At 37.4% G+C, this 13354-nt stretch overlaps 1 protein-coding gene across 3 annotated transcripts in view; it reads right to left on the reverse strand.

Annotated features, from left to right (window-relative positions):
* Positions 1–13354, reverse strand: part of Gabra2 (gamma-aminobutyric acid type A receptor alpha2 subunit) — a 128794-nt gene that overhangs the window by 58037 nt on the left and 57403 nt on the right. For all 3 annotated transcript variants that reach the window (XM_031342579.1, XM_031342578.1, XM_031342580.1), the window contains one exon: positions 11271–11338. In XM_031342579.1, the coding sequence (XP_031198439.1) occupies positions 11271–11338 (68 nt within the window). The remainder of the gene's footprint in view (positions 1–11270; positions 11339–13354) is intronic.

Consider the following 13354-nt stretch of genomic DNA (forward strand, 5'->3'; position numbering starts at 1 on the left):
AAAAAAAAAAAAAAAAACAAATAAAAGGATTAAATATAATATATGGAAATTCTGGGAAAACGTTGGACATCAGGGACAGCAACCGGCACACATCACCGTTAAAATAGAAGCCTAAAAAGCCAACACAGAAGAGAATGGTGACAAAGCAAAGGGCCAAGGTTAGAGGCTGTCTAGAACACCTCAACAGAAATCTACCAGAGAACTACCTTATGTGGTTAACATTAATTTTATAATTAACAACAATCAAGAGGAGAGATCCCATATGTGTCCAACATTTGTATAAAAGATGTCTGTAATACAAACATCATCAATTAATCACTAGTAGAATCAGACAAATAGGAATATATTCGCCCCTTTTTCTAAGCTTCCTTCTCATGGCTTCCATTCTGTATCATCCCATAAAAGGAGAAGAAATGGAGGTGGCAAGCCATTCTGCATAGTATATCCCCCATGTGTAGGAAGGAGAGGAGTTAAAGAGTGCACACAACATGTCAATGAGTATGATGCATACACATATTAGCCTGACCTCCCTTAAGCTGTGGGATGAATTGAGATGCTGTCACAAAGTGGGAGGGTTCTGAAGAATATAACATTCCTGAATTTGGCCATTTGAGTTTTGAAAACCCTTAGAATAGTGTCCAAACACTTTTAGAGCCTCCAGGTCTCTATGTTATGTCTTCCTACCTTATTCAATCTTGCTCAATCAATTCCCTCATCACACACATGCATGTACACACATTGCACTTCAGCAGTACTGACATACATGCAAGCTTTTGGGTGTACCAAGTCATGGCTCCCTATGCTGATTCATTGTTAAGTCTCACCTTCACTCTTCATCAGCTCCCTACATTTGACCATCTCCTACTCCGTATTGAAAGCACAGTTAACAGTTTCCTTTTCATGACTAGGTTAACAATATCTAGCAAACTGCCTTCATGACTGGAAGTAAACAATACTCCATGGATGACTGTTGACTGAATAGATAAGTGAATGAATGAGGGAAATCATAAAAAGTAAAACATACTATAACCATTCTGAATAGTGAGGTCCTGAGCAGATGGCAATGGCATCAACAGAAGCAGATGAGAAAAGAGAACGCAGGTTTTAATGCAGATGTTCTTCCTATGCACTGAAGCCCTAATCACTGATCCCTGGAGAAGTCCATGGTACACACATGCGTATTTCCATATTTTTTTCATGTGATTATTTTAAATGAGCCACATCACACATATGGATATGAACACATGACAAGTCAGCCATGGGCAAGCTGGTTCCCTGGAATATGAAATCTATTGTTATAAAGATCTTTTGGGAATACTTACATATCTTATGGATGTCATTTAGCTCCAGCAGCCTTCCTGGGCAGGCTGGGATGACTTTCCCAGGCCATCTCCCTTGTGTGTGGCTCTAGTAGTACTGAACTTTCCATTTCACTAAATGTAGAGTGCTTCTACAATTTGTGACAAAGGAGTCTAATCCATTCTTTAGCCAGGCCATCTTCTGCTAAATTCCTTCCCTAGAAACCTTGCAAATTCTAGATCCTCCATCTGTATTCTCTGACTAACATGTCTACCTATAAATACTTTGATAAAACCATTATCATACTATTTTAAAGTTAGTTTTAGTATACTCTCATTATGCAGTGACTAATTTGAAGGCACACCTTAGTTATATGTAGATACCTCAGGTCTCAATTCTGTCACGGACACAGCATCTACTTTTAAATCTGTTGAAATGTATGGACACAACTATGCCTATTTACAGTCCACACACATATAATAATTATTGCAGTAAACAAGACAGTGATCTTTACAACACACACACATACACACACACACACACACACACACACATACAAACACTTAACTAAACCAAAAAGTGAAGTACAATGAAAAGAAAAATTACTTTTTTAAGACCCCCCCAAAAGCATTATTGAAAGTTAAGTTTGATATTAGCATTAACTATATTTAAAAAAACCTATCCAGTTGGCAAAGCAGTAGATCAGTATAACAAGTATGGAGAAAAATATGTGCAAGGGCAATGAGCTGTTAGTAATAATGGTATGTTCAGAGAACAGTGAGAAGTTCAACGCAATCTTTAAAAATAAAAGCCTTGCTGAGAGTTACAGTGCCATATAACTGCTGCCCTCTGTGCCAGTCTCCTCCTCAGCCACGCTGCTTAAAAACGTTGCCTGCACTCTTTCTCCACTTCCTCACTTCCCACATGCCTCCACCCACTGCAATCTGGTTGCTTTTGCCACCATCAGCAAACACCTCCTTGTTCTTAATCTAATGACATATTTAAGCATTTTTCTCAGTTTTCCCATCATAAAAGAGATAGTTTTCATCTCACTACTTAAGCAACATTCTTTAAGATCCATCTTCCTCTTCTTCTCAACCTCTACTGTTGAGATCCCACCATGGGATCAGAGTCTGTCTCATACCCACCAGTCTATATGTAGGATGTGCCTTAGAAACAGTATAGGTATTTACAGCAATGGATAAATCTAATTTTGCTTAATCTATACATGCAATTTCTGGATTGCTTGCCTAAAAACAAAGGTTCCTCCAGACTTGCAATCTAGGAATCAAGCACTCCATCTCCACATTTTTATTCACTTCTTTATGTTTAGAAAGAAAGCATTTATTTTGACTCACAGTCACAGGGGAGATTCTACCATAATGGAGAAGTCCTGGCAGGCCGAGCAGGAAGGTACCATGGGTACTGCATCCATAGTCAGGAGGTAGAGGATGATGGGGACCAGAGTTAAACTCTTTTGCAATCAAGTGTAGATTCCCATTTTCTTTTAAATGTGTGCATTTTGTAATTTATGTGTGTGTCTCTTTGTCTCTGTGTTCAGTGTGTCTGCCACCCATATATTAATTCTTGCAGAGGCCAGAAAAGTGTGTCAGATTCTTTGGAGCTTTCTGGCAGTTTTGAACCTTTCAAATGGAGTGCTGGACACTAAAGCTGGGTCCTCTGGAAGATCAATAAGCATTCTTAATTCACTATCCATCTCTCCAACTCATGCAACTTTTAGCTTAAAAATCACTCTAGTTCAAGAAATTATAACTGTATAATATGCAACTTACACAACAGAATGGAAAGGATGGAAAGTGTTACTGGTTCATAGGAAACCAGGACAATTAATAAGGATGTTCTAAATTTACACAAACCTCACTGGCCCCTGAAAAGTATTGAGTGGACTCATTCTAAACTCATCTTCACTTACTCTATTTTCTGGATATGTTATTCAGTCCCCAGGTGTTCAATCTGTATTTTTTTCTCCAACTTCTGTATCTAGTAGATCAACCAGTCATCAATTGCATACGTAGCAAAGTTTTGAATAACTACCATTTTTCTCCTCTACTGCCACCATCTCATCCTGTCCCACCTCAGCTGACTGTCATGTCTTGGCTGAGATAGCTTCTATCTCACTCGTTTTTGCTTTTTCCCACATCTGACATCTATTACATGTTTCTGAGGACTACATAGACTCTAAGACTCAAGTCTACCAATGAATGTATTATACTCTCAACCTAGTACACATCAATTTTGAGAGGCACCTGGGAAACAACTTATTTACTAGTAACTCCAGCTATCCCAATAAGGTATTCATCAATTTAATTTTGAGAAGCATTTTTACATATGCTTACATGTGGCTGGAAAATATCTGATGTTTGAAAGTGATCTTCGACTCTAACCTTCTCACTCCAAAGCATCAACAAGTAGCTTGAAACTAACTTTTTTTCTTACTTATTCATTTTACACCCCACTCACTGCTCACCTCCCAGTAAGCCCCTCCATCAATACTTCCACCATTCCTCTCCTCTTCTCCTTTGAGGGGGTATACCCCCTATGTATCTTCCCGATTCTGGCATTTCAAGTCTCTGAAAGACTAGCTGCCTCATTTCTGAATGATTCCAGACAAGGCAGCCCAGCTAGAAGAACATATCCCACATACAGGTGAAAGCTTTTGGGACGGCTCTTGCTCTAGTTGCTTGGGACCCACATGCAAACAAAGCTGCACATCTCCTACATCTGTGTGGGGAGTCCTTGGTGAAGCCTATATATGTACTTTGAGTGGTGGTTCAGTCTTTGAGAGCCCCAAATGTTAGTTGATTCTGTTGGTCTTTCTGGGGAATTGCTATGCCTAAAGGGATACAAACTAACTTTTAAATACCAGTTTTAAAGCAGGAAAAGATGGTAAATTCATTTCTGATACACAGTGCATCCTAAGTACCCTAGACCAACTACATAGGCAAATGACAATGTGAAGAAAGATGGCAAGTAGGCCCACTGTAAGTTTTCCACTATACACTAGTGTCTTATGGCTCACTATATTTCTGAACTACATAGTATCACATTGGCTTCTTGGGATCTGCACTTTGTACTTCGTGTTTACAGAGAGGAATAAAAATATGACCCAAGCAGGTCAACGTAATTAATACATCACAGTCACACTTACCTTAATGTCTAAATTGTTAATAATATAAAGGAAAACACAGTTGATGAGAACTCACAATTCTACTCCAAAGTTTGCAGCGTTATAGCACTAACACTGAGCAAGGAACAATCAGCTAAGCTGTGGTTCTTTTTAGAGGCCTGGGTACAACATTTTGTAGCTTTAGTGCTAATGTCATGAAGTATACATGTGCAATGAAATGTCTACCAATACAGGAAAAGAAATTTTATATATTTTGTGGAAAGGACATATTTCTTTATATGGAAATTCATGGAGGCAGGTCAGGCGTGTGAAAATTTGCTGTAGTGTGCACTCTTACTGCAAACTTTGTCCATTGTTAGCTACCAGTATATTCTAATGCTTAATTACCTTCTTACTCATTAATTTTTAAATGTTGAAATTAAAGATTTTTAACTTAACTGCAGACACTGTAATTAGAATCATTAATTATAATTCAGATCCACAACTTTCTTTGGACAATTACACTGGCTAATGAGTTTTTGATCGCCAAGCATGAGCATGTGTCTGCATGTTTATGTGCATGTGCACATGTGTATATATGTGCATGGGTGTTTTTTTTTCCATTGGTTCTTAATACTTTGTGCTATGGTACTATTTTCCCTCAGGCTAATGTCAGAGCAAATCTATATCACTGACCTGACCAGGAGGACCTAGGAGTTTAGTTAGATTTTGCTACAGATTATGTATTTCATAGAAAGAATAGCACTTACACTACTGAAAAGGAAATGAAATATTTCCATTATTTGTTCTTATTAACTGAATACTTTTATGAGTCATGAGCCATATTCTTCCACATCTTCTACTTGTAGGTTATAAAATGGATGTGCTTTCTTTCCCATTTGCTGCATGACTCTTTAGATTATTTGTTTTCAGTAAACACAGTTTCCAACTTGTTCTCATTATTTTTCTTATTTTACAGCAAAAGGAGTACCAATCAAGAAAAAAACATTTCATCTTGTCATCATGAGACCTAAGTCATTTCTCTTTACAAAGTTGATGAGGACTCTCTTTTATATTTCACTTGCTTCCTGATTTTTTTTTGAGAATTTCAATCAGGAGAGTTATATTTATATCATTTCCCATTCCTTTTACATGCAATCAATCTTCTCTAGCTGACTTAGGGCGTGAGTATATATGTTAATGTGATCTACAACTTGCATATATGTATAGTGTATTTTTGGATAATTATAGATAAACATGAGTGTTAGTATACGTATACAAGTATGTTTACATAAAGGTTTCAAAATAAGTATTCTCTAATTTCTTATTTCTTTCTTGGACCTGGACGAATATGATACCATAGCTTCTCAATGATTGAACTCTCACTTGACCCTCATTTTAAATCCTCTTTCCCTCCTAGGCTACAATGTGTCTCAGTGCTCAGTACTTTGTCTCACCTCCAAGCCTAGCCTCTTTCCCTTAGATTAGGAGATGGATCATGTCAATATATTTTTATTTCTCAGTTATGTAGTATCAGGTCCAGACAAATGAGGTATCTTGAGTAACATTCCTATGTCACGTCAAGAGGGGGAAGCTTTAGTTCCTGACACTTTTCTGGTGTGCTGAGGATTTTCAGCACCAGGCAAGGTTGTGTTAGAAAGCACACATCTCTTCTCCTGTTTCTTCAGCAGCTGCAGCTTGGCTTTCCTGGCTGCTGACCCTCTTCACTGAACTGTGAGCTCAGTCATGGAGAATTTCAAGCTTGTTCTCACCTCCCTGTCATCCCCCTGCTTCAAACTGCTGCTATATGTGCATTCTGTTATTATCCCTTACTTTGCCTTAAGTGCTCTTTTAGCCCTTTAAGTGCTTAACAAACCCCTAGATAGTTAGTAATGCTTTGTATGAGATTTTCCTGCTCATATTGCTCTTATAGGTACTATCTTCTTTTTAAAATTATGTTTGAAATGGAAACAGAATTACATCAACTTCCCCTTCCCTCTCCTCTTTCCCCCTAGCCTCTCTCAGGTACTCCCTCTTCATCAGCTTCCACAAATCCCACATACACTTCCAACAGCCTCTTTTTCCCCAGTTATTATTGTTACATAGACACATATACACATATACAAGTATGTCTGTGTAAGTGTGAGTGTGTACACAAACAACAACAACAACAACAACAACAACAACAAACAACAAAAATTCCTGCTATTTCTGTTTTACGGTTGCTGTGTATATCATTTCTAGGCTAACCAACTAAAATTGGCCAATTAGTAAGGGCATTGATCCATGGGAAAATGCTACTTCTTCTCCCAAGAGTCAGTAGTTCTTTGCCTAATATTCCATTATATTTCCCCCTTCTATGCGAACATTCATTGGTATTTCTATTGTGAGAGTCTACCTCCAGTAGATGGAAGGGTCTCAAGTGGAGGGACTGGGTTACTAACCCGTGGTCAAAACTTCTGACCCAGAATTGCTCCTGTCTAAAAGAACTGTAGGGACAAAGATGGAGAAGAGACTGGAGGAAAGGTGGTCATCTCTTGGAGTCCAGTGACCCATCTCACAGTGGTGGTGCGAGGGAGTGCCAAAGCCTGACACTATTACTGATGCTATGTTGGGCTTTTATACAGGAGCCTAGCATAACATCCTCTGAGCGGCCCTACTAGTACCTAACTAAGACAAACACAGATACTTACACCCAACCATTGGACTGAAATTGGAGATCGCTGTGGTTGAAATAGGGTATAGATTGAAGAAGCTGAAGGGGAAGGGAACCTCATAGGAACACAAAATGTCTCAAGTAACCTGGACGCCTGTGAGCTCTGGGAGACTGGTCCACCAACAAGATAGCATACATGGGTTGGTCTGAGGCCCCTGGCACAGGTGTAGAAGAGGACTGCCTGGTCTGACCTCAGTGGGAGAAGATGTGCCCGATCCTGAAGAGACCTGAGACCCCAAGGAAGGGGTATACTTGGTGGAGGGAGGGGACACACCCTCTGGGAGGAAAGGGGGAGGAGGGATGGGATGAGAAACTGTGGAAGGAGAGACCACCAGGTGTGGGGGGGAAATGGCTGTAATGTAAATAAATAAAATAATTTTTTTAAAAAGAAAAGATAAAATGAGCATGTGTATATTTGTGCACACATGCACACGCACACACACACACACACATGCACACACATCTAAGACATGTTTGCCCCCCAATATACAAAGAAATCTAAAACAATCAAAAACTGACTTTAATTAAATAGAATCAAGTATAAGTCCACTCAAATCAATCCAATTTAAATATAGTTGGAAATGTGAGCAAATTCTAATATTTATTGTATATTGCAAGAGTTTCTACAAATAAGAGTATATCTTGAACTTACTAAATACTACACTAAATATTCCAATAAAAGTTCTTGGGTTCTGTTCCCTGATGCAACCAACATATTTTAAGTCAAATTTAGATTTATTTAAAATATGTTCATTTCTTCACAGCTATGTACTTAATAGTACATTTCTGACTGTCTAGATGCTTTTGAATGGTGAAGATGCATTGAAATACAAAGTTAATAAAATTTATCACAACTAGGAAATAAAACACTTGCATAGAGTTTGTCATAAATAATACAAGAGCGTTGTCCATTCTTTCTCACTTTTCTCCTTCCCTCTTTCTCCCTCACACTTCTCTGAAGTTTACTTCAGAAACATACCTCAACTCTAGAAGTATTGATACAACAGGCATATGCTTTGACCCTCAGTATTTTGTTCTAAATCTCAAAACATAAAACAGAGGAAGCTATCAGAAGTTGATTATAAATAAATATGTTCTGTATTCGTGAGATTTTTAGGTGAAAATATTCCTTTTACAAATCAAAACTCTTGCTAAAATAACTTACTTCTTATACTCATAATACCATAAATGAAAGATATAGAGAATTACTGTATCTAATCATTTGGTAGCATTTCTCTATTTTAGCTAGTAGGTAGACATCAATGTAGCCAATTAAAGCTACCTGATGTGTACATTATCCCTAGAGTTTTTCAACATAATGCACCATAAAATTTTGCCATTCCCTGTTTTCTTTAGATAGTATCTAGTTGTGTACATATCTAGAATCTGTGAGCAGTTACTAAAACTAGTCTCACTAAAACTAAAAAAGTCATTAATGCAAACTAATTTTCAACCACCCATAAGACTGTCCTGTCCTGTCCACTTGCTTGACCTATGATACAAGACAGCTTAATATTTCAGGTTAACCACTGAAAAAAAGCACAGTAGTTGAGAGACTCACTAGCTCCCTAACAATGAAGAAAAATATAATCAAACAATAAAAATAAAAAATGATAATTCACAGACAGGTAGTTTAGGTTGAATAGCATGTTTTCCTGTCGCTCCAAAATCATTTCTATGTCTCAGAGCCATTAAATTATAATTTTGAAAAAGAATTTTAAAGATCTCACAGTTTTTGCCTCAACATCCTCCCCCTCATAGTGAAGCTCTCCTCTCAGCCTCACACTCCTTCACCCTGTGTACCATCCAGGTCATAGAAGAAATTAGCTGACAGAAGACGCTGATGGAAGGAAAAGCAAGGCTTTTCATTGTAAATGTGGTACTTCTACTCACTCACAAAAGCAGAGAGATCCCAATTAAATGAGTAACAATGTTCATGAGTACCAGGAAAGACAACACGGTTTGTTTTCTTTTGTTTTTATCTCTAGGCAGAAACTAATCAAAGTTGTCCATTTATTGTCTGAATTCTTCCAGTGAGGGAAAAAACTGGGAGGAGACGAGAGGGTGGGGAGGACTGCATGAAAGATCAACAAAGTCAGATTTTATGATTCTCATTCCCTGTAACTTCCAGAGTTATAGTCAGGAATAGAGGATGCCTGAAGGCTGAAGGAGATTGTGAGCCTCCAGGTTGACAAAGAGGTAGCATGGGAAAGAGAGGTAGACATTCTGGGAAATGAAGCAAAGTGAGTATCAGTTAGAAGATGTAACAGAATCTAACATGGTACCAGTAAGAAATATTATTTCAAGAAAAATTTCACTCTTATTCCTGCTTCCCTCTCCTCCTCGGCTCTTCCCCTCCCCAACTCTCCACAAGCTCATGGCCATGTCCGGCCTCTACTTCTCTTCTTCTCTTCTTCTCTTCTTCTCTTCTTCTCTTCTTCTCCTCTTCTCTTCTCTTCTCTTCTCTTCTCTTCTCTTCTCTTCTCTTCTCTTCTCCTCTCCTCTCCTCTTCTCTTCTCTTCTCTTCTCTTCTCTTCTCTTCTCTTCTCTTCTCTTCTCTTCTCTTCTCTTCTCCTCTTCTCTGCTCTGCTCTGCTCTGCTCTTCTCTTCTCTTCTCTTCTCTCTTTTCTTCATTCTTCTCTTCTCTTCTCTCTCTCTCTCTCTCTCTCTCTCTCTCTCTGCCTCTGCTACCCTCTTTTTTTAGATTTTTTCCTTTTTATTAGATATTTTCTTTATTTACACATCATATGATATCTCCTTTCCCAATTTCCCCTCCAAAAAAAATTAAAAATAAAATAAAATAAAATAAACAAACAAACAAAAAATACCCTGTTCCCTCCCCCACCCCCCTGCTCACCACCTCATTCTCTCCCTCTTCCTGGCCCTGGCATTCCCCTACATTGGGGTATAGAACCTTCACAGGGCCAAGGGCCTCTCCTGCCCTTGATCACAGACTAGGCCATTCTCTGCTATACATATGCTGCTGGAGCCATTAGTCCCACCATGTGTACTCTTTGGTTGGTGGTTTAGTAACAACCCTCCCCATACCCTGAATAAACTCTATTCTATAAAGAAAGAAAGAAAGAAAGAAAGAAAGAAAGAAAGAAAGAAAGAAAGAAAGAAAGAAAGAAAGAAGAAAGGAAGGAAGGAAGGAAGGAAGGAAGAAAGAAATTCTATTACATTTTACATATAATTAAGAATTGATCTCATTCCAACAATTTTCCTCTCTTATACATCTCATTTTTTAAAAATTAACATGAATTCAACTAACTCCAGTAATTTAAATATTCTAGCTCTCTCTCTCTCTCTCTCTCTCTCTCTCTCTCTCTCTCTCTCTCTCTCTCTCTTTCTCTCTTTTCCTTTCCTCCCTCCCTCCTTGTCCTTCCTTTCCGTTCACTCTCCCTTCCTCTTCCTTCCTTCCTTCCTTCCTTTTATCTTTCTTGTTTGTTTGTTTGTTTGGTTGGTTTTGTTTTTTCAAGACAGTTTTTTTTGTATAGCTATGTCTATCCTGAAACTTGCTCAGGCTAGGCACATCTGAGTACTGGGGTTAAACAGGTACACCATCACCTGCTAAGCTTCAACACTCTCATTTTCCTTGGATTGATTTCCATGTGTGTCTTGTGTGTGCAAGTTGTATAACAATGCAACCAGTCTTCCTAGTGACTTTGAGGATATTTTCATGTAATACTCACCAAACTTGGTACAAAGCAACTACCCATAAAATTCATCAGTCTTATGGAAGTCAAGCAAATGCCTTAACATTGTAAAGTCATCACTAATAATTTAAATGTTTGTCTATGCCATGTCTATGCAAATTTTAAGTCTATGCCATTTTGAGGCTAAGTAGGTAAGTTGGGGTAGAAAAATATGTATGTGTGTGTATATGTATATGAGAAAGAGAAAGGGAGCGAGAGACAGAGAATGAGAAAAGAGAAAGAAAGAGTTTATTTAAATATTCTGGAGCTGTATTCCACAGAACCAGAGACACATCCTCAACTTTCTGCTGATATGACTGTAAATGTCTTATATGCAGAAGCCCATGGTAATAAAAAATGGGATTAATAGAAATTACTACCATTTCCAAATAGCTGAATAAACTTATTTAATATTTAAAATTAGTAAACTTACCATATCTGTATCTGAGACAGGGCCAAAACTGGTCACGTAAATGTTAGTGAAGACTTCAGTAATGCTGTCTAACAGGAAGAAAAGAAAGTGGACATAGATTTTACATAGTGAAATCTGAGTAGAAAGCAGACATAAATTTTACACAGTGAAATCTGAATAGAAAAGAAGTTAAGTATATGGTATAATACAGAGGTGAGCGATAAGGCAGTATCAAGATACACTTTCCAATCAATCTTCACAACTTTCAGAACTTATGCCTAGAAGTACTTTGACATTCCTCTTTAGAAAGATGCTTCATGAGAATTCCTTCTTAAATATTGCATTGCTAATTATGAATAGCTTCTTTAAAACTATCTTAAGTAAATTGGCCAAAAAATTTTATTATTCACACTGAAAATAGAGCAATTATTACTTGATATTATAAATCTGATGGTTAAACTAATATTTCAGATCTCATTTTGGGATGGCTGAGATGAATACTTTGCATACCACATGAATAATTTAGCCTAAACGTCAATCTTTTCATAAAATAAAATAAAAGCAAATTGTCCATCATTATAAATAAACGTGACTCATCATATATGTAATCACTTTACTTAGTAACTTATCAATAAGAAGAAAATAATTTAATCCATATTAAACTATTTTTTAAAATGGGGTCTATAAATGTCTTTATAACTTCCTGAAATCATGAAAGTGAATTGGATTCTAGAAATATATAAAATATGAACTATGAAACAATTAACAACATTTATCAATTAACCAGAGAATTCAGACATTCAAAGTCAAATTAAAAACAAATGAAGACATCATTTATAAAGTCTGTATTTTCACCTGGATAATATAATGATATCTTTCCTGTCTAATAATGGGCATTAATTTACAAAGAAGTAGGTGCTGCTAAGCCCTTGAGATCCCTGCATTGTGAATTCTTGCTTTAATTCTATACCCTATTTTTGATTGGGTTGTTTGGGGTTTTTTTTTTGGTGGTTAGCTTCTTGAGCTCTTTATATATTTAGGATAATAGCCCTCTATCAGATGTGCGGCTACTCAAGATTTTTTCCCAATCTGTGGCTGCCAATTTGACTTATTGACTAGGTCCTTTGCCTTACAGAACCTTTCTAGTTTCATTAGGTCCTATTTATCAATTCTTGATCTTAGAATATGAGCCATTGGTGTTCTATTTAGGAAATTTCCCCCTGTGCCAATGATTTCAAGGCTCTTTCCCACTTTCTCTTCTATTAGATTCAGTGTATCTGGTTTTGTGTTACAGTCCTTGGCTTGAACTTTGTGCAAGGTGACAAATATGGGCCTATGTTCACATTTTTTTTTTTTTACATATATATAGCCAGTTAGACAAGCCATTTATTGAAGATGCTTTGTTTTTTCCATTGTATATTTTGGCTTCTCTGTAGGATCAAGTGTCCATAAGTGAGTTGTTTTATTTCCGGGTCTTCAATTCTATTCCATTGATCAACATGTCTGTCTTTGTACCAATACCATGCAGTTTTTAATCACTATTGCTCTATAAATGTTCAAAGTCCTTAGTGATCAGGGAAATGCAAATCAAAACAATCCTGAGATTCTACCTTACACCAATCAGAATGGCTAAGATCTAAACCTCAGGTGACAAAACAACTTGGTGAGGATGTGGAGAAAGAAGAACATTCCTCCATTGCTGGTGGGATTGGAAACTGGTACAACCACTCTGGAAATCAATTTGGAGATTCCTCAGAAAATTGTAAATAAATCTACCTGAAGACACAGCAATACCACTCTTAGGAATATACCCAAAAGATGCTCTACCATGCCACAGGGGCACATGTTCCACTATGTTCATAGCAGCCTTGTTTGTAATAGCCAGAAGCTAGAAACAACTTAGGTGTCCCATGACAGCAGAATGGATACAGAAAATGTAGTTCATTTGCACAATGGAATATTAATTACTCAGCTATTAAAAGCAAGGACATCTTGAGTTTTGCAGGCAAATGGATGGAACTAAAAATTATAATGCTGAATGAGGTAACTCAGACCCAAAAGGATATGCACAATATGTACTCAGTATAAAGTGGATAGTAGCCAAA

This window comes from Mastomys coucha, unplaced genomic scaffold, assembly GCF_008632895.1.
Source record: "Mastomys coucha isolate ucsf_1 unplaced genomic scaffold, UCSF_Mcou_1 pScaffold22, whole genome shotgun sequence".
Classification (NCBI taxonomy): Eukaryota; Metazoa; Chordata; class Mammalia; order Rodentia; family Muridae; genus Mastomys; species Mastomys coucha.